Source organism: Lytechinus pictus, chromosome 2 (genome assembly GCF_037042905.1).
Source record: "Lytechinus pictus isolate F3 Inbred chromosome 2, Lp3.0, whole genome shotgun sequence".
Classification (NCBI taxonomy): Eukaryota; Metazoa; Echinodermata; class Echinoidea; order Temnopleuroida; family Toxopneustidae; genus Lytechinus; species Lytechinus pictus.
Window position 1 is genome coordinate 63,866,961 of NC_087246.1, and position 22,342 is coordinate 63,889,302.

A 22,342-nucleotide genomic window follows, 5' to 3' on the forward strand; every position below is an offset into this window, starting at 1 on the left:
ACCCCTGTTTTATTATTATTATTTCATTATCATTGTTATCATCATCATCATCATTACCACCACCACAATCACAATCATCATCAATCATCATAATATTATTATTATAATAATCATCATCATGATTTACACAGTAGCAGTAGTAGTAGTAGTAGTAGTAGTATAGTAGTAGTAGTATAGTAGTAGTAGTAGTAGTAGTAGTAGTAGTAGTAGTAGTAGTAGTAGTAGTAGTAGTAGTAGTAGTAGAAGTAGTAGTAGTAGTAGTAGTAGTAGTAGTAGTAGTAGTAGTAGTAGTAGTAGTAGTAGTATTACTTATTGTATCATTAGTTTTATTATTAATATTATTATTGTTATCATTACTGTCGAAACCTGCCATTATGTTCTCCTTTTTGTCAATTATTCCTTCTCATCACATTTAAAAACGTACATTGCTTCTTTGTGCTGAACTTCACCTTGAATTTTAAATATTTATTAATTTATTGGAATCATTTTAATAAAATATGACACGGTCGTTGTTGATGATATAAACAAGTGGGCGCCCCGACATTAAGGTCGACAAAGAACGACTCTTAGATTATATATGAAAATATATTACAAAAACAATCCCATGCCAAGAAATGCCCTGACCTTATTTCATTATCTAAACAATTAATGGTTTAGATCAGGGGAGTTTATTGTTAGAGATTATCATTTTTTGAAGAAGAATATAAAGAGAGATAATTCACACTGAAATACAAAATACAAACAAATTAAGATAGGATCCAGTACAAACCAGTTTACGCCTGATCAAAGTCTATAAACGAGGCACGAGCTGCGAGTAAAACTACATTATTGTATATACCATAGCCTGTACTATCAGTACCAGGGCTTCGAGTAGTGAGATATTGGTACAAATTTATCAAAGAGAACGGCGCAGGGATTCGTCCAAACTTAATCAAAAGCGAGAGCAGACTTGATTCATACATTGTAAAAGTAAACAGTTATGAAAAAGACAGAATTTAACATTCAAATCAATTCAATTCAGTTGTGTTTATTGAAATAAAAAAAACATTTTAAAACAGTAACCAGACATACAAAGTTACAATACAGTAGGCCTACATGAGTACTTTTAAATTAACAAGAAGATTAAGGCACGTATATCGCCAAACGTGATTTCATTTATGATGGAAAAAATGATAAATCAAGACTATAAAATGGCAATAAAATTTCAGAATGATTAGTTGATTTAGATTGTTGAGATACTGCTTCAGAGTAGATAGTCACGTGATGAAAATGTAAACACACCAAGGGCGCGCTATATAGTTGGGCGTCATAAAACACAAGTATAGATAAAGAAGATTTTCATGTTGACTTGAAGCAAACAATAATGCTGATATAGATTATGAAGGGGGACGTACGAAGCATCACTCCCTCCCGAACATTAAAAAAAAAACACTACTTACAGGCACGGTGCCAGGATATTATGATAGTGGGGGGGGGGGGGGGGGTCACTGCCATTGGAGAGAGGACAGAATCCGCGAGAATCGTCCTGAAAAAAGTACCTCAGTCATATTTCCCATACGGCGAGTCGCAAACGGCTATTTTTATCTTGTACAAAAATTACTGTTTTCGACTCGCTGTACGGCAGCCGTATAGGAAATAGGCTGAAGTATAAACACAGATTCAAGGAATAGCCACTAAAGGACACTCTAACGCGGAATTTGTGTAAATGTCCCCGGTAGATGTCCCTCTTAACAGCAATTTTGGTCCCAAATGTGCCCTAAATGTGCAAATTATACCCTATTTGCGTTTCCATCGTGATTTAGGTTTTTTTTTTCTCATTTTGGGGGTTTTACACTCTAATCTCGTTCCTCGCCTACAGCCCTTATGCACTCTCACGACCACCTCCAAAATAACCGTGATATAACAATTTTGTACCTATCACCAGGTCGTGCGGTCCAGTGGTTCGAACACTGGACTCATAATCGCAAGGTTGTGAGTTCGAATCCCCACTCTGCCATTGTCTCAACTTTGATAAAAAGGCCCGAGAGTAATATCTGTCGTCTATATAGGTTAGCCACTATAACTGATTGACCTAGACGTAAAATGTTTCCTATAGGTAATTGGTTTTATACCAGCTTGGCGTTTACCAGCGAAACACTTTCCCGTTCCTACGGGAGTTACCATAAATAAACACGATCAGGACCCCGACTACGATCATCCTTGTCACTCCTAATGGAATCAATATGAATACCCCTATTAAATGTTACCACTACCATAAACATCGTCAACACTTTCAGCACAATCATCATCACCATCACCATCTTCATCGTCATCAGCCCTACTGTAAAGACTCCACAATTATTGTAGACCCTACCTTTCACCAGTTTTTTAAAAATTGTTGATTTTACAAACTACATAAGAGAACAAATGGAAAATTAGCATTAGATCGAATATGTCTCTATACTTGCAAATCATTTGAGGTGCGTCAAACAATATTGCGCCGAGACATACATTTTGTTTATTTGGAAACCGACCATAGAGGGGGTAGTTCTTATTTTCTTTTTTCATTCATGAAATCACTACAGTCATTATCTTTTTCACATAATTTAATTAATCTACATATTTTGAATCTTACATAATACGTTTTATTATTCCCGTTGTAATAATCGATTTTACATGCATGATTAGAATTTTGTGAATTTTCAAAATCTATTCAGGATCTGTGTGCAAGAAGTTTAAATTTTGAAATAAATAAATTTAGTTGGCAGGAAATTCCTTTCGGGAAGCAGGAGAGAAGTAAAGATAAATATGAATTAATTAATCATGTTTTGATTTCAGTTAAATATCTTATTTACAAAAACCGATAATTGAAAAACCCTCCTTCATTGAATGAAAAAAAAAAGTATTAGAGGGGATCAAAGAGAGGAAAATAAATTGGCAGCAAAGAGGGGGCTCTTACAATCCATTTCTCTTAATGGGAAAACTTAAACATTAGACAATTAATTGGAACCCAGAGCCAGTTCTCCACCGGATATGGAATGGGGTGTTTTAGGGTGGGCCGGGGGGGGGGGGGGGTAGGGTCCAGGGCTGAGTTTGTTGTTGAGATTGAAATTATCTGAGAGAAGAGGCCGAGGCGATGGGTTTCTGTTTTTAAATGCTGATGGCTTCAATTCGTTTAGGTTTTATTAATGATTTATTTTTGTGTATCTGGAAAATCTCTTTTTATGTGAATATTTGACACTAGGGAAAAATTGAATTCGTTGAATTTATTGTAGGAGTTTATTCTTAATGCATATTATTTTCATCAGTTTTATTTATAATTATGTATTGGCAGATGTCTGACACTGTTATATTGTAACATTTAAGGGAAAAAATAGTGTTAAATTTATGAATTGTCAAGGTATTCATCAATTTGTAAAGACACCAACTTCTATTTGTTATATGTATTTTATTTTGTATATGAATTAAAAATAAAAACTACTTAATACAAAATAAAAATTAGAGCTCTCCCCCCCCCCCCATTACCCTTCCAAACACCCACTGAGATCTGTGTTTTCAACACATCGTAATCACTCATGATCACTTTTGGCGTAATTTCTTTCAGCAAGAAATGTATCCACATTGTGCTGCACTCAACCCAGGTGAGGTGAATGGGTACCCGGCAGGATTAATTCCTTGAATGCATGAGCGCTGAAAGGCAGCTCAAGCTCAAGCCGGTGTAATAATAATAATAACAACGCGCCTCGGAATAGAATATTATACAGATATTGCCTACCTACAGTTTGAATATAACATTTCCTCTCCCTGACGGAGTTATATTTTTCCCAAGGGATTATATTTTGCCCGAAGTGCGCAGCGCTGAGGGAAAATATTATCCCGAGGGAAAAATATAGCTTCGGAGGGGAGTTGAAATGTTATTTATTAAAACGATAGACCAGGCAATATCTGTTATATTATATAGTCTATGTGGATTCGCCATCAGAAATTGCATTCATCATCTGGCTCAAACCCGAAATTCTTGCTACAGCTCTAATCCATCTACGTCATAATAGATTTTTTTTTTAAATACATCAAGCGCGTACTTCATGCAATCGACGCGTTTACATTAGCGCGTACATCAAATAAACTACCTTGTTACGCAACTTGTATGCAGCGAGTGACGTCACCTTAGTGAATATAACGCCGCAATTGAAAGACGTCACTCGCTGCATACAGGTTGCGTAACAAGGTAGTTTATTTGATGTACGCGCTAATGTTAACGCGTCGATTGCATGAAGAACGCGTTTGATGTATTTAAAAAAAAAGAAGTATATTATGACGTAGATGGATCAGAGCTGTAGCAAGAATTTCGGGTTTGAGCCAGATGATGAATGCAATTTCTGATGGCGAATCCACATATACTATATAATATAACAGATATTGCCTGGTCTATCGTTTTAATAAATAACATTTCAACTCCCCTCCAACGCTATATTTTCCCCTCGGGATAATATTTTCCCTCAGCGCTGCGCGCTTCGGGCAAAATATAATCCCTTGGAAAAATATAACTCCGTCGGGGAGAGGAAATGTTATATTCAAACTCTAGGTAGGCAATATCTGTATAATAGATGGCGCTATATAAATGCCTATTATTATTATTATCACTTTAGGCGCCAATAGGAAATACGATTAGAAGTATTGAATACACTTCGAAATATACATACATATATATTGACACGGAATGGGTTTTGTTTCGTGTTTAGAAAACTTTCTTTGGTTGATTTATGATGTTTTATTGTAGCTGGCAATATTCCATGCAGACTTCTACGCTATTAATGATGCGGATAAATGAACATGAAAGTTTTGCATGTTTTGTACAATGTTTTGGGCCGGATTGTTTAAATACTTTTCTTTGGTCTTTAGCTGTTGTGTTTTGTTAAACATCAACATAAGTTTGTTAAGACTCCTTTATAGTTATTGTTTCTGGAGAAAAGGCAAAATGGATAGTTGAATACACATGGGTGTGATTTGTTAACGTGCTACAGTTTCTGATGTTAAATGACGCTTAGGGGCCGAGCTTTGAAAAATAAAGGAGTTGTGTCATGAAATGGGTTTTATTTCATGTTTATAAAATTATCTTTAGTTGATTTATAATGTTTTTATCGTAGTTGGCAATATTCCATGCAGACTTCTACGCTATTAATGATACGGATAGGAACATAATGTTTTATATGTTTTTTGTGGAATAATTATTTCCTGAAGGGTTTTAGCTGATTTATTTGTTTACCACTATCTTGAGAAAAATCAACGCTTTAATATGATATGTCATTCATGCATATCCGATTTCGGAGAGCTAAGTTAATGCTGATCTAAGATTGTACCAGAATGAACTGTAATACAAATTGTATAATAAATGCATAAGTACGTTAAGTTTAACAATTTATCCAGTGTTGCCATTTTTGCGATTTGGGGATTTTGAGAAGCCTTTGGGGACGGAAAAAATTTGTAGGGGATTTTTCATGCATTTTAGGGGATTTTTAAAAGTTTTGGTGGGAAGCACTAAGATTCGTTATTTTTCAGTTATATTATGATGCTAATAGTATACTATCTACTGTAGATCATATAATGTACATCAGCGCAGCATTTCAACCGAAGTTATTCATTATAGTTGGTTCTATGATGCAATGGTTGTTGCCAATCTACTTTGCACCTGTGTATGGTGTGAACAAACGAACAATGACATGGGCAATAACCATGATAAATGTCTTCACTTTTGCATAAATGAAAAAAAAATAGGATTTAGGGTCCAACTTAGGGATTTTTCGAGGGCCTTTGGGGGATTTTCTTCAATTTAGACCTGGCAACACTGCTCGTGATGCTTTGCCGATGATCTGTTGATACACGGCGCCCACGGGGTGCATTGCACCCTGCTTGGTCTGGAAGCAGACGGTTCGGACTCCGAACTTCGGAGTCTGGAGCAGACGGCTGGTGGTCCGGGGCAGACGGGTTGGTCTGAAGCACACGGTCGGAGGTCTGAAGCAGACAACGGTGGAAACTGGTACTGAACAGACGTGATCGCTGTACTGAACAGAATGTCAGTGGTTGCGGAACGGAATCAGGCGAAAGAAAGTATAACTTTTCTTATTCAAAGTAAGAAATGTGACGTCACTTCACTCTTCTTATAATGTAAGCTGGTTATACATGTTTCGAGCAGCCCGTGTTATGTAAGGACAACTGGTTGCGAAAAATACAAGTCACAAATTCCAAAGTGAGTTCCTGGCGCAAAATTTCATAATTTTGAACCATCGCTGATAGCACAAAACAGAGCTTCGATACTCATTCGATTTATGTCACTTTCCCTGCATACTGGTAATAAGTTATTTGTGGTTGTGGCTCTCGGAGTTGTAGTGATCATCTTTATAAATTGGGAAGTCTTCAGGAGGTTTGTATTCCGTGTTGACGATGCATAAAAAGAGCTGAACGAAGATGGTGATTTTATCTGAAAAAAAATAAGTAAAGACCAACTTGTAATAATGGTATATAATACGCCATGGTAGGTTTGGATTTTAATGATAACAACTAATGATGGGTTTATAAGCTTATACTTCTGAATCAACGCCATCTCGTCATGATCGTGCATGGTAATTCATAAATATGTGTAGATGGGTAAACAAACTGAATTTTACATTCTTTAGACCCTTCATAGAACGCCTACTAATCACATAGGGACAACTTTTTGTCAGTACATCCTCACTTTCTGAAAGTGAGACGATAAAATGATCTGACCCCCCCCCCGTTCTCTCTTTCTGATGGATCTTCTGCATTCTTTCCTTCTTTTCTTCCACTTTTTTTTCTATTCATTTTTAATAGTTTTTCACTGCATGAAATTACAGGGGGTGATCGCCCCTGTCTCTCTGTGGTGCCATCCTAAATGAGAGTAGTTCTATATCAATTCAATTCAATTCATTTTATTGTCATGTATAAAAAACACAAAAATTTTCCTCGGACTCCTTTCTTAACAAAAAGTGCATTAAACAAAAAAAAAAAAAAAAAAAAAAAAAAAAATGAATAAATAAATAAATATATATAGCCTCATTTGCAGGAGAGTGGATACTAGAGTGGAACAAAACATAACACAACATAACACGACATAACATGACACAACATAACACGACATAACACGACATAACATGACAGTCCAGAGGCGTCGATCATGGGGGGGCAGGGGGGTCGATCGCCCCACCAATGAAAATATTGGGGGGGGCAAACATATCATTTTGCCCCCCCCCAATAATTCCGGATATGCATTAAAAAAAAAACAAGATTGTAATGTTCAGCAAGCGAGATTGAGATACACAACTCGTTCTTTATTTAAAATCGTGCTCAAAATGTCCGCTTTTCAGATTGGAATATAAAAATTTTCAGCTCGCGCTTCGCGCTCGCATCATTTCAGTAGCAAAAACCTATACTTTTCATGATTAAATTGGTGAATGTAAATGTCCCATTTTCAGTTCTAAGCCTCAAAAGAACTGCTTCAATTTGCAATCATCTTTTCTTGGATATATAGCTTGTTCTTTATCAAAAACGTCCAGTAAACTGTCATTTTTTCAGATCGAAATATCAAAATTTTCAGCTCGCGCTTCGCGCTCGCATCTATTCTATTTTAGATACAAATCTTAATCATTGGTACCAAAAATGCTTAGAATATCAAGTTTTCAGCTCAGAATATAAAGAAATTTGAGCTCACTCTCGGCACTCGTACTATCTGTGTAGTGAGATACGTGTCTGTGTCTCATGAGTCATACATATATATAGATATATACATATATATATATATATACATATATATATATATATATATATATATATATATATGTGTGTGTGTGTGTGTGTATATATAATATATATATATATATGTATGTGTGTGTGTGTGTGTGTGTGTGTGTGTGTGGGTGGGTGTTTTGTACGATCGAGCGCCTTTGGAACGTTAATGATTTCGCCCCCCCCCCCAATCTGAAAAATTGATCGACGCCCCTGCATGACACAACATAACACGACATAACATGACACAACATAACACGACATAACATGACACAACATAACACGACATAACATGACACATCATAACACGACATAACATGACACAACATAACATGGCATAACATAATATTACATTACATAACATGACATAACATATTGAATGCCTATACAAGCAAGGTCATTTTAGAAGAAAATATGACAAAACTGATGAAGATTTATTGTTACCCATAAATGGCAGCTGATATTTGTAATAGATGAAAGGCACGTAGACAATTAATCCAGCCACGATAATCGCTGTCGCAGCAATAACCTCATTTACACCGTGAGCTTCGAAGAATGGCGCAATTATCAAGAAAACAGAGAGAAAAGCCATTAAGACTGGTAGCGACCAGTGTACCTGGTTTGAAGTGAAAAGAAAATGATTTTTTAAAAGATCTGATGGAGGTCATTCGATCAGGAGCAGTAAAGGGGCATGTATTCTTCATCCCTCCCTCCTTGGCTAGAAATGATACACAATTTTTGTCATTTACAACCCTGTGAATAGAGGTGTCTACTTCGGTGCCCCTACCAATTGAATTGATAATGCAATTATATTCATTCTTGGAACGATGTCCTTTTGTTCAACACTTATTTGGTAGTAAATACGCCCAATATTTTTAGTTTGCTGGTAAAACAAACCTATTGTGGGGTAGTCGTGGTCTAGTGGTTATGACTATCGTCTTTCAATATGAGAGACGTGGGTTGGATTCTTGGCCATGGCCTGTTTTCCTCCAGCAAGAAATTCATCCACATTGTACTGCGCTCAACCCAGGTGAGGTGAATGGGTATCCAGTCGGAAGAAATATTGAGCGCCTATAAGGGTATTTTGTATCCACAGGCAAAAATCGCTCTATAAATCCAGCTATTATTATTATTAACATTATTAATTAATTATTATTATCATCATCATCATCGTAAGAAATATATGCCCCCTCCTAAGTCCTTATCCAATTAAGAAAATTCTGAATCTGCTCATAAAAACGATGATAACTAACGTATGGTAAATTATTAGCATAGCATGATGGAGGGGGGGTGGGCTGTTTGGAAACAAACCTTGAAGAGTCTATTCCGGTTTGAGGCAACTTAAAATAAGCAATAAGATATACTGAGATAAACAATGAAACACATTCACTGTTCAAAACTGGAATCGCGATCTTTAATACTCACCATTAAAAGACGATTGGGGTCTAGTTTTTAAGATAAAAACGATGAACCTATTTACTATTCAAAAAAGGTAAATATGTTCTGGGAACACAAATATTTTAAAGGACGATTTGGAGTCTGGGTTTACCATGGTAATAGGTCCATGGGTTTACGAACCTTGAGATAAGTACTGAGAAGAAAAACGATAAACGCATTCACTCTTCAAAAAGGGAAACGCGTTCTTAAACACTAACCTTGAAAGGACGATGAAGGTCTGGCTTTGTGTATCTTAAGATAAGTACAGCGATGGAGATAAAAAAGTATGATAGCCAGATAGCGAAGCTGAAAAACTCAATTAAATGTTCTAAGCTGACCGGAAGCAGAAGAGTGATGATTGACATAAGGCCCTGGAGGAAGAAAAAATAAAAAATTGTAAATTCAGAACATAGCTTATGCTATGATGCTTAAAAGGCATGATCATCATCGGTCAAAATTTTCGCGTGAGCTTGTGTTCGATATCGATTTTTTTTGTAATTGGATTTTTTTTCCCTCTTGGTCTTAGTTTTCAATGCGTCAAAGTGTACTTGTAATTGTTAAAAAAGGGGGTTGTTAAGCAAAAAATGCAGTCATGTGAAATGGGAAAATAGGGTTATTTCTAAAGGCCAATTATAGCTGTTTTGTACAAAGTAAGGGTTTTCTATGACTTGCCACCCAAAGGCAACCATTGAATTTGAGACAGAACAATCATGGTCACACAAAAAAAATAGGCATCATTACATACTATTCTTTTCTGTTTGCACTTACGTAAAAATTGCCTCAAATATTTTAATGACCTTGATCCCGAAGGCTAATTTTGAATTTAAATAGACAATATCTGACATAATTATGCCATCGTCAATATTACAACCATCGTTGCTACGTGCTGAAAGATATCAATTATTCAAAATGGCTAAATGAAAGGGTCGGGGATTAGGCCTATATAGGTGTATATATGCAGCTAGTAGTCATTTCGTAATAATCATTTTCTAGTCGCATTTGAGGATATAAAATAAAGTAAAGATATGTGATATGCGACAAAAGTTTCATCCATTATAATTATTATAGTCATTTTTAAAAACTATTTTAATTATTAAAATGTAGTTGCAATAAAAACAGGGAAAGGCTTTTTTTTATAATAACAGATGCATAATTTACTCAGTAAATCAGTCATTCAGACTGAAGGATTACCAGTAGCTCTTAACTTTTATTGAAATTTTGTTATTATAACAAGTATGATGAAATGGATCCCAGTCCTTCAAAACGTGTTGGCGTATATACCTGGTCAAAATGGGCAACAACTTTTTTTTTAATAAATAATAAATCCCGGCTCACACTATGCGACCCGATGCGACGCGATATTTTAAAGAAATCGCACTGTGCATTAAACATAAAAGTTCCAAGGACTAAAATTATTTTATCTTAAGTTTGGCATGACGTACGTTAGAAATACTGAAATCATATTTTTACTTTGCGGCAAGCCCTAAGGTCGGAGTAAAGTCGAAATCGGCCTCAAGTCGCAGCCGATGATGACGTCATTACGATTTGGAATTGAATTTGTTTTTATTCATTCAGAGAGGCTCGAATTATTTCGATTTCAGAAGTCCTACCATTATTCTGAACTCTGAACCGTAAGATGTTATTAGTTGAAATATCCATATCAAATGTTATTACAATTTCTTCGAAATTAAGATCGCAACGAATCGCATAGTGTGAGCCGGGCTTAAGTCACAAAGCTATATATCAGGGTAAACTACCCCCCCCCCCCCCTTGTACGATAGTAATGGACGGTTTGATCATTATTCAGTGAAAATATTATCAAGTAGTACCTCGTCAGGATGGGCAAGAAATTTCTGATTACTAAACAAGAAGTCAGAAAGCTTCTATCAGGGTAAACGATCGCCCCCCCCCCCCCGGTACGATAGTATACTGGACGGATAGATCAGTGAAAATTGCAATATCAAATATTTTCAAACGGGTTTCAAACTTACCATGAGGAATAGAGCAAAGTTAGGTGACATGGTATCAGGGTTTACCATGCCTACAATCTGAGGCATGTGACCTTCTCGACCAAGAGCAACAGCCATTCTGATAAAATTATTAAGAAAAGACAACTGAAAAACATTAGGATCATAATCACTTTACAAATGAAATGAAACAATTGCTGGAGGTATCATGCATACAAGCGTAATAGATGTGATGTAAGTACTTCAATGGGTGTCCGATTCAGGAATGTTATTTTACCATGCATAACTTTAAAGGACAAGTCCACGCCAACAAAAAATTGATTTCAATAAAAGAGGAAAATCCAACAAGCATAACACTGAAAATTTGATCAAAATCGGATGTAAAATAAGAAAGTTATGACATTTTAAAGTTTCGCTTAATTTCACAAAACAGTTTTATGCACATCCTGGTCGGTATGCAAATGAGGAGACTGATGACTCACTATTTCTTTTGTATTTTATTATATGAAATATGAAATATTCTAATTTTCTCCTCATTGTCAAGTGAAACAGTGATTAATTCCTCCCTGAACATGTAGAATTAGCATTGTTTAATTCTATATGATTCAGTCAAGTCGGTCCCTATGGTCAAATCTATAAAAAATGAAATATTGTTTACTTCAAACAATAAAAAACAAAAGAAATAGTGAGTGATGGACATCATCGACTGATTCATTTGCATGTCACTGAGTTGTGCATATCACTGTTTTGAGAAAAATAAGCGAAAATTTAAAATGCCATAACTTTCTTATTTTACATCCGATTTTGATTAAATTTTCAGTGTTATGCTAGTTTGATTTTTCTCTATTTATTCAAATCAACATTTTGCTGGGGTGGACTTGACCTTTAAGTGTACTTTCCATGAGTTTCAAATGTTTTCAAGATATCTTGAACAACACTAGTTATATTTTCTCATCTTTTCAGGACATTGACAAGTTAGTTTGCTAAGTTGTCAATTATATAGGCATCACATAAAATGAATGATAGTCTAATAGATGGCGCTATTGAAATATTGCGAAATTAATCCTTGATGATTGGGATGCATGCGTTCGTAATTACGAAGGTTCGTTATCCTTGGAGGTTCGAACATTCCGAAGGTATGTTATTCCGAAGGTTCGTAATTCCGAAGATTTCTGAAGGTTAGTTAATCCGAAGCCGAAATAGGGTTCGTTATTTCGAAGGGGATGAATTTTACCCCCCCCCCCCTTATTGGCGAAAGTATATGCGTACACATGACATATAAAATTAATGCGAAATAAGTGTGTCCCCCTCCCCTCATTCCGAAAAGATGACTACGATGGCTGCGTGTGGCTGTTTTGCCCCGCTCCCAGCCAAAAAAGGGTGTTTGAGGTCTTAATCGTTCCTATTCTGGTCCAAACAATCCCCCATCCACCCCCCTCCTCTCGCGCAGAGCGATTTATTATTTTTTTTTTAGGTTTGTAAGTGGTAAACATTTAATCGAGAATGGATCTTTTAGTAGAAATTTTGAACTTAGACAAAACAATTTCAAAATGCACCAATACTCCCCTAGTGATATTTACAGGTCTGGCAATGAGAGACAAATATTATGACATAGCCTCATAAGCCTATGATCACCCTTTTGAGAGAATTCTGCGTACGTAAACCCTGGTAAATTGCAACCTTTCGCAATCCTCACGGACGCTATACAATGTGAGTCAGAAAAAATGTCCCACTTTTGTAAAGTTGAATTGTTTAAAACATGAATATTTAATCATTAGTTTCATGATATGTCTTGATAGAGGTATCCTCCAAGTACATTCAGGTACCATTTTCATTTGATCCCGTGCACGCATGACTGAACATCAGACAATCTTTAGAAGACTGTCAGATCTCACTTGCGCCAAGTTACTGGGTGATGAATAAAACAGTGCTTTAGACAAAGACAGTCAGACAGACAGACTGGCATGCTCACACAAACACACACCCACACACACAAACACACACAACACACATGGTAATAACTGGTTCATAATTTTCTCTTTTCTGATTAAGCATTGATTTTTAGCAAGATCGCTGAATGTTTAAGTGGCAATTCCCGACAATCTTTCCCCTTAAAACACATTCACTACCACCATCATATCATCATCATCATCCTCATTGTCATCATCTTGATCTTGATCTTCATCTTCATCATCATCATCGAGTGCACATAAATCCAATATGCTGGTTATGCTTGTGTGTCTGTGTGTGTGTGTGCGTGTGTGTGCATGTTTGAGTGGGTCTGCCAGTGCGTGTGCATGTGTGTTTGTGTGTGCGTACGTGTGTGTGTTTGTGTGTGTGTGTTTCAGTCTGTCGGACTGTCTTTGTTCAAAAGAGTGTTTTATTCCCCACCCTGTAACTTGGCGCGAGTGAGATCTGACAGTCTTCTAAAGATTGTCCGCTGTTCAGTCATGCGTGCAGGGGATCAAATGAAAAAGGTACCTGAATGTACTGGGAGGATACCTCTATCAAGACATATCATGAAACTAATGATTAAATATTCATATTTTAAACAATTCAACTTTACAAAAGTGGGACATTTTTTCTGACTCACTCTGTATATTAGGGTCCCCTAACACAATAGTTGACGCTTAATCATACACTTGAATTTAAGATTGATTGTACATCAAACGTAGAAAACTGCTCTACAATCAATGCTAAGATTTGTGTTACAGGGGGGTTACAGGCCCTTCAGATCTTCTTTTCGTGTGCAAAAATTCTTTCCCGCGACACCCGCACCATACATGCATGAATTACGACTGATGGCTGGAGATATTCGAAATGCAGGACCTAAAATAGAATATGACATGGATAAGAAAGTGGTTTTTCAAACAAATCAAGTACATATTGAGTGAGGAAAAACTTACTGAATTAAAGCTTAGATATAGATCATTACAGTCCATCGAATCGATATTGCATTAAATGTGGATTATTGGTGGATGACTGGCAATTGATTCCATGGGTCAGATCACCTCTCCAGCCGAACCCATTTCGCATGTGTTGATATGTACACAGCGTATGCAATACGTTTGAACATGCGGGTTTCTTTTGTTTCTTTTGTTTACTCCTACACAAATGATACGCCTCTAGGCTCTAGCACACGATGTAATGGGCATTATGTTTTACTTTCCCCAGAAATGGGGGATTAGATTCAAATTCCGGGGGGACCACTTCCATTGATGAGTGGATACCAGGCACGACCACGGGGTTTCGAAAAGTACCCTAAACAAGGGAAGCAAGTCTTTTCCATATTGTGAAAATGCATCTTTTAACAATTATTTGGCTTGTGAAACCCTACAAAGTATTGGAAATATATCCCTTTTTTCAGTATTTTAATCATCGTTTTTGACACCTTTATAACGTTAAATAGGCCTATACGTAACGTACTTACCCACTCTTTCCCTTATTACGCGTGGTTGCGCCTGGTATCCACTTTTCAATGGAAGTGGCCCCCCGGGCGGCCTCTCGAGTTCTGGGAGGAACCAAATGTGGATTTGGAAAGTCGTCCTAAATCGGATATTTCGCTGTTACCATAGTAGCAACCAGAATTTTGCACACGAAACGGAAATTGAATGTTTCCGTTCCAGATGCGAAACGAAAAAAAAATATCATGTCACACAATTTGCATTGCAGGACAAAGTTTTAAGACCATGACGACGGGCCCAAAAGTCTCTTCCAAAATCGACTAACGTCGTAAATAAGCGTTCGCGTTCTTCCAACGAAAGGTCGGGAATGATAGATCATACCCTTTCCACATTGGCGGCGGAACTGTTCTCAAACGAAATAATGAACATAATAATTATTAAGATACTCGTAAATACTCACCTAGAATATGTATAACAAAGACCATTAGCTGATCCAAATGCACCACAGCACACAAGAAATGGTAGAGACCCTTGTAAAATACCTTTCCCATACAGTGTGAATGATGAGAAGGTCTGAGGACAAGGAAATTTAAACAAACAACTTAAGATTGTTAGTCTTCATGGAAACTGTGATTACCTTATGAGGAATAATAAAAAGAGTAGAATAAATGAGTAATATACCTATACAACGAAATAATGATGACATATTGAAATCATGCCAAACTCAAAGCAAAAACTACGGTGTTAACCGGTGTACATAGAGGACCACACCGGTTATTTTACACCGGTGTTAAATTTACAGTGTTAGTTTAACACATATAGGTGTTATTACAACACCTCTGGTTGTTACATATACACTCTATGGTGTTATGTCCAATCTCTAGGGTGTAATTTCAACACCTCAGGGTGTGGTCCTCTATTAACACCAACTGGTGTCAGTTTTAACACCACAGTTTTTACAGTGTATACGAACAACAAAATTACACATGTTTTTATTGTAATGCATACTTGTTTAAGCCAAAAAAAAATTTAAAATTGAAATTTCATCTATATCAGATAAAGGGCATTTTCTACAATACATAAAAATCCCAAGAATATAAGAAAATTAAAACGTTTAATGAAGTAACAATGTCTTTTTTCTATGAAATTTATACTTAATTGGATTTCTAAAATATTGAATTCTATTTTCATAGAAGTGAAACGACAGAATTTTAATTTCAATTCGAAAAAAGTCAAATATTTCTTTTCCAGTGTTTAAAAAAAAGGGAAAAACGCGGTTTGATTCCTCATGAAATATTTATCACGATGAATTATTACATTACAAGGGAGAGGTTTTTATTAATTTTGTACAAATTATTAAGAAAGATTAACTATTAAAAAATGATTTCAGAGAGTGTTAATCATGTTAAATTTTACCAAAGTGTGTGATGGAATAAACGATGTCTTACCGTAGCGATTGCTTCGTCCTTAAGGACCTGTTGCGGACTCAGTACGGTGTAATAAGAAATATTAACCAATACGTAGAGAACTGTTATTGTTGGCATGGCAATCATTATGGCTCTTGGTAAGGTTCTGTTGAATAAGAAATATCATATTAATTGTATATTGAAACAAAAAATCTTGTAAAATCCATCGAATACATTTAAGAAAGCACAATTCTTAACAAAGTATTCATTGATGAAGTATAATTAGACCGGCATTGATTATTTGTTGCTTACTTTTAAAATGTTTAAAACTTAATGTACAAAATCATACGTGCCATTATCAGTCTTACTGAAGCCTTTCACCAACCTTTTGGTTTTCATACTTTCAATGATTATTTACAACATTTATTTGATAAAAGGGACTAACGTCTAGCATAAGGGCTATTCTTCTTTCTAGCTCATCTCTTCACTTTCATCCTCATAATACTTTTATATACTTTGTTATTGAATTGTGGATATAAAATCAAATCAAAACCATATCAAAATGTTTATGTATGATGTTTTGTATATATTTGTCACGTATCTATCATTATGACCGATGATTCTGTTTCTGTATTCTTAAAAATTGCACTAAAAACTGTTGGTGATCGTTTGTTTTAATAAGTAATTGTAATTTAAGTTACGTTGCCAAGTAATAATCTTATAGTTCCTCAACTAATAAGATTTAATGAACTTACTTAGCAGGGTCTTTCATTTCTTCCATTGTGTAAGTTAAAGAGTTCCTGTAAAAAAAGGAAAAGAAGGAAAAAATAATTACATTTTACTAAATCATTTTTACCCAGTGCAAGCTTGTTCATTTTTCCCCTCAAGCTTATTATTTTGTTTTTACTTAACTTGTGATACAGAGCTGCCAACCTGAAAAGGAACATTTCAGTATTTTTAAAGCTGAAAATCAGTATTTCCGTGAAGAAATCAGTATTTTCAAAAAATACCATAGGACCACACATACAACTGAAACTTTAGAAATCAGTATTCTTCTCATTTTCAGTACTAAATACTGAAAATCAGTACTACTTGGCAGCTCTGATGATACAACGATTGATATAGCTCTGGGTGAGGAAGATAATGGTTCGATGACCTTGGATATAGTTGTAATGTTTGTTTAAAAATAAACTGTCTTGGCTATCAAAGATCAATTATTTAAACCCATCGTTAGATAATTTGAAAACAGATATGTTGTCAGAATGGGTTATCACTGAGAAATTATCAAGATGTAAATTATTCATACGTGATGTGTCGTTTGGTTTTCTATTTGTGATGCCGTAATGTTTGTATAAAACTGAAGAGTATACTTATTGATTTTGAAGTTGACATTTGCCTTTCTGTGCTATTCATTTAATGAATTAATATAAATGTCATTATGATGATAGACCAAGGAAATATGGGAAAATAAATTATTATAATTTCTTAAAATACAAAGGTTGGCAATCTCATACCCAAACCAAGGTTTTTCAGACTTCATGAACAGGAATTTTATATTTATAACACACATCAATGATTTTTTTAAACAAGCGCACACAAGTCATGGTTACCAAGAATACGCAGGGGAAGGCGGTGTAAGATGAGCCTTTTTTTTTTCTTTTTGCATGTTAGAACTGATATGATCTTGTAGAAATAAGTACCTTGCATTAGAATTTAATTCTTGGGAAACATGTTTTACCCATACATAACATTCTACCCCACACTGAAAGTCACTGTCACCTTTTGAATAAAAAAAATATCAAATGGCTCAACTTGTCCCACCAATGGGGTAAGTTGAGCTACGTTCTGGGGTAAATTGAGCCACAAAATCTATATCGAAAAGGTATGGGACAAGAACCAGCATGACAATTTTTTATCTAAAGTATTTTTCACTTGTAATTCTCGATAAATACTAATATAACATCCTCTAAAATTAAAACAACTGTAGTGTGAATTTGGTCTTTTCTGCCTCCATATCAATGACCTTTCGAGTTTTTTTTCTTCTATATACATTACCATTATGAATTACCATGGCTCAACTTGCTCCTTGTTTGCTGGCTCAACCTACCCCAGTCCGGACTTAGTGTGGTATTTTCACATCCACGCATTTCTTATGCATCCAATTCAATTCAATTCTATATTTCATCTTCATTCAAACATAATACAAAGTAATATAAATCGAGTACAATTTTACAGATGAATATTTTTACCTCGTAAATAAAAACAATACAAAATTTAGCATAAATGGAATCATGTAAAAGACCATAACAAGAATGAGGATCCATACCTGGAATAACAACATTGTTCTTATGGCAGAGATGCGTGTGGGTAAAAACGCTTATCTATTCCACACTTTTTAAAAACTTTTTTTGACTGAAATTTGTATTTTTCCCTCTGAAAAATTATTTCTAGTTTCAACGTTGAAAAAAATGAGGTGGCTATATTTTATACAATGGGTCATCAATATATGGCAACACCACATGGCATGACTCATTCATTATCGGCCTGTGGGTGGCGGCTCAGCTTACCCTTATAGGCCCAACTTACCCCGCCTTCCCTAATAGCATTTTCATCTATTTGAATGTACGATAAAAGAGCATTGCTGATTATATGTCTTGCTCACGGGCATAATTATCATGGCCGGGATTGAACCCCGAACCGTCTTTGTACATGTATCTCGTCAGACCACTCGGCAACTGCATGGGTGTCTTCCTTATTCGATAATGATGACAAACAATGTACATGAATTGGAATTCATCGTCTCATATAAATTAATGCTGCACTCATCAATTTTCAACTATCCACTGCATGATAAATACGATTTGTGCTCAGTGAATGACTATACAAATCGTACTCTTTTAGAATGTGGTATAAGTAAACTGAATCAATCCAGAGTATTAATTATGTATGGAATCTACATGAAAGCAATCATTAAAACAGGATAACAGATATAGACCTTAATAAGGACCAACCTATGAAATAAAACAAAGGGGGGGAATCAATTGAGTATATATTTCCAAATTCATTAAAAAGAACACAATGAGAACAAAATTATACATAAACAAAGAAAATGTAAATAACAGCAAAAACAAAATCAAAAGTATCACAGCTGGAATAAATAATGGTACTGATGAAATAATGGTTGGTACATAATGATGAAAAATATGAATGAACGAAATAATGAATGGAAATGGGGCTTGCACAAAAAAGCCATAAAAAGGCTTGTTAAAACGCGCATACCCATTCGTTAATATAAAATGAATAGAATAAAGTGGAATTTCCCGCGATTTTACTATAATGTGATTATGAGAACAAAAAACGCAATAATAACAGACTAAAACTTACCATCCTTCATAAGCAAACATTCCTTGATAAAAGGCCATCCCGAAAGCAAAGGCATTCTTATTTGTCCCGTCAAATGACGTATTCACATCCAAGTAATTCGTGTACCCTGAAATAAATAAAACATCACTCAATTACTTGTTCTCTCCTTTTCTTTTCTTTTTTGTAGTGGAAAATAAAAGCACAGCACTTCGTTCATTTTGTAATTGCGAGATACATTATGTTCTACTCTGACTAGTGGAGAATCAATAACGGAGTTACAGTACCAGTCCGTAACTAATAACAAGTGGAATGCCTCTGGCGGTCTCACATGCATCACGCGATTCAATATAGCAGCAGTGCTGACTTTGAAAACTTCTATAAAATAATTATTCACAAAAAACACCATTCATATAATGATACAATACTACGTTCATTGACATTTGACCTTGATCATGTGACCTAAAACTTGTCAGTGATACTTGATTACCCCTATATCCACATTTTATACACTATCTATAAACTTTGAAAGGTCATTGTTACCTGAAACTCGCATGATACTTCACGACACTTATGTCCAAGTTTCATGAATCAGATCCATAAACTTTCAAAGTTATAATGGTAATTAAACAGATACCCCCACATGGCCAAAGTTCATTGACCTTTTACATTGGTCATGTGACCTGAAACTCGCACAGGATGTTCAGTGATACTTGATTACTCTTAAGGTTTCCACTTTGGCGAGTTGGAGTTGCGAGTCATACGCGAGCTGCGCGAGCTCTAACTCGCCTTAGCTCGCACAAGCTCGCGTGAAATTTACATTTTTCCCTGGAATTTGCTTGAGTGACAAACGACTCAACATCGAGTTCACTACGCTCGTTGTACGAGTGAACCGAGCGCGAAACGAGTCAGGCCGAGCTTAGTATGAGTTGCGGTGACCTTTATACGACTTAAAGCGAGCTATGAACGAGTTATAAAGATTTTGTTACGAGTGATAAGAGTTTCATACGACCAAGGGGCGGGAAATGCACATTTTTGGCACTCAAAGATGGATGCCGGCGGAGGCGGCGTCAACACCAAATCTTAACCGAAGGTTAAGTTTTTGAAATGGCATCATAACTTAGAAAGTATATAGACCTAGTTCATGAAACTTGACCATAAGGTTTATCAAGCATTACAAAACATCCTTCTCGAGTTTCAGGTCACAAGACCAAGGTCAGAGATCATCTATGGTCAATGAACGTAGACCATGTTTAGGGAATCAACATCAAAATCTTAACCTACGGTTAAGTTTTTGAAATGTCATCATAACTTAAAGAATATATGAACCTAGTTCATGAAACTTGGACATAAGGTTATTAAAGTATATATAAACATCCTGCTTGAGTTTCAAGTCACATGACTAAGGTCAAAGGTCAATTTAGGGTCAATGGACTTTGGCCAATTGGGGTATTTGTTAAATTAACATTATAACTTTGAAAGTTTATGAATCTGATTCATGAAACTTGAACATAAGAGTAATCAGGTATCACTAAACATCCTGTGCGGATATCAGGTCACATGTCCAAGGTCAAAGGTCAATGAACTTTAGTGATGTTCGGGTGATCTGTTGAATTACCATCATAACTTTAAAAGTTTATAGATCTGATTCATGAATCTTGGATATAAGAGTAATCAAGTATTCCTGAACATCCTGTGCGAGTTTCAGGTCACATGACGAAGGTCAAAGGTCATTTAAGGTCAATAAACTTTGGCCATGTTGGGGGTATTTGTTGAATTACCATCATAACTTTGAAAGCTTATGGATATGATTCATCAACTTGGATATTAGAGTAGTCAAGTATCATCGAACATTTCATACCAGTTTCAGGTCACATGACCAAAGTCAAAGGTCATTTAAGGTTATTGAACTTTGGCCATTTGGGAGATTAATACTATATTGCTGTCATAACTTTCAAAGTTTAGATACAGTTTATAAAATGTGGATATAGGGGTAATCTAGTATCACTGACAAGTCTTAGGTCACATGATAAAGGTCAAATGTCATTTATTGTCAATGAACGTATAGTATTGTATCAATGTATGAATGGTGTTTTTGTGAATAATTATTTTATAATAGTTTTCAGAGTCAGCACTACTTCTATATTGGATAGCGTGATGCAGGTGAGACTGCCAGAGGCGCTCCACTTGGACCTTAATTGTCTAGTTTGATGTCTTGTTCTTTTACCTTGGCTCTGCTCGTCATTGACCTCCTCTTCCGTTTCAATTGTCTCTTCCTGCACTTCTTCTACCCTTGTTTGAATGTCATCTTCTTTCGCTGTTTCCCTATCTGAATGGCCACGACTCTTGGATCTTTTGGATCGAGGCATATTTCTCTCCTTATTTTTTGAAAGTTGTAATAATGCAGTGGAAATAGCCTTTTTAAAAGTACGTGTATATTGCGTGGGTCAGTTAAAATGTGCTCTCACTTTAAAATAAACTCCTAAAAAAAAGTTTGGAAATCCGACTTTAATCAAAACTCCCTCCTCAGTTTTAGTAAATATCAATTGTTATTAATATCAATGAATAGATCATTTAAGTGTCTTTAAAATGATACCCTACATGATATGATTATGGTTCACATGGAGGTGCAGTGCCTTGAAATGTAGGGCAAGGTCAAAATTCAAAATTAAGTTGCAAAGAGAAACAATATTGAAAGTCACTGTTCCTTTTTCCGTGGTGATGAGTGAGTATTTTAAGCGGTTTCTTTTGAGTTTGATTGGTAATCCCGCCTCGGTTTTAGTAAATATCAATGTTGAATTAATATCAATGAATAGATCATTTAATTTTCTTTAAAAAGATACTTTCCATGATATGATTTTGGCTCACATGGAGGTGCAGTGCCTTGAAATGCGGGGCAAGGTCAAAATTCAAAATTTGCAAAATGACACAATATTGAAAGTCACTGTTCTTTTCTTCCATGATGATGAGTGAGATTCTCAGCAATTGT

General features: G+C 35.6%; 1 protein-coding gene across 1 annotated transcript in view; it reads right to left on the bottom strand.

Moving 5' to 3' along the window:
- Window positions 1-4,712: 4,712 nt before the first annotated feature.
- LOC129268931 (b(0,+)-type amino acid transporter 1-like) overlaps window positions 4,713-22,342 on the bottom strand; it is a 22,411-nt gene continuing 4,781 nt past the window's right edge. The window contains exons 3-10 of the mRNA XM_064095875.1: window positions 19,378-19,483; window positions 16,749-16,793; window positions 16,036-16,159; window positions 15,048-15,160; window positions 11,208-11,304; window positions 9,435-9,587; window positions 8,224-8,395; window positions 4,713-6,457 (exon numbers count right to left, since the gene is read on the bottom strand). Coding sequence (XP_063951945.1) covers window positions 6,336-6,457; window positions 8,224-8,395; window positions 9,435-9,587; window positions 11,208-11,304; window positions 15,048-15,160; window positions 16,036-16,159; window positions 16,749-16,793; window positions 19,378-19,483 — 932 coding nt within the window. The 3' untranslated portion in view covers window positions 4,713-6,335. The remainder of the gene's footprint in view (window positions 6,458-8,223; window positions 8,396-9,434; window positions 9,588-11,207; window positions 11,305-15,047; window positions 15,161-16,035; window positions 16,160-16,748; window positions 16,794-19,377; window positions 19,484-22,342) is intronic.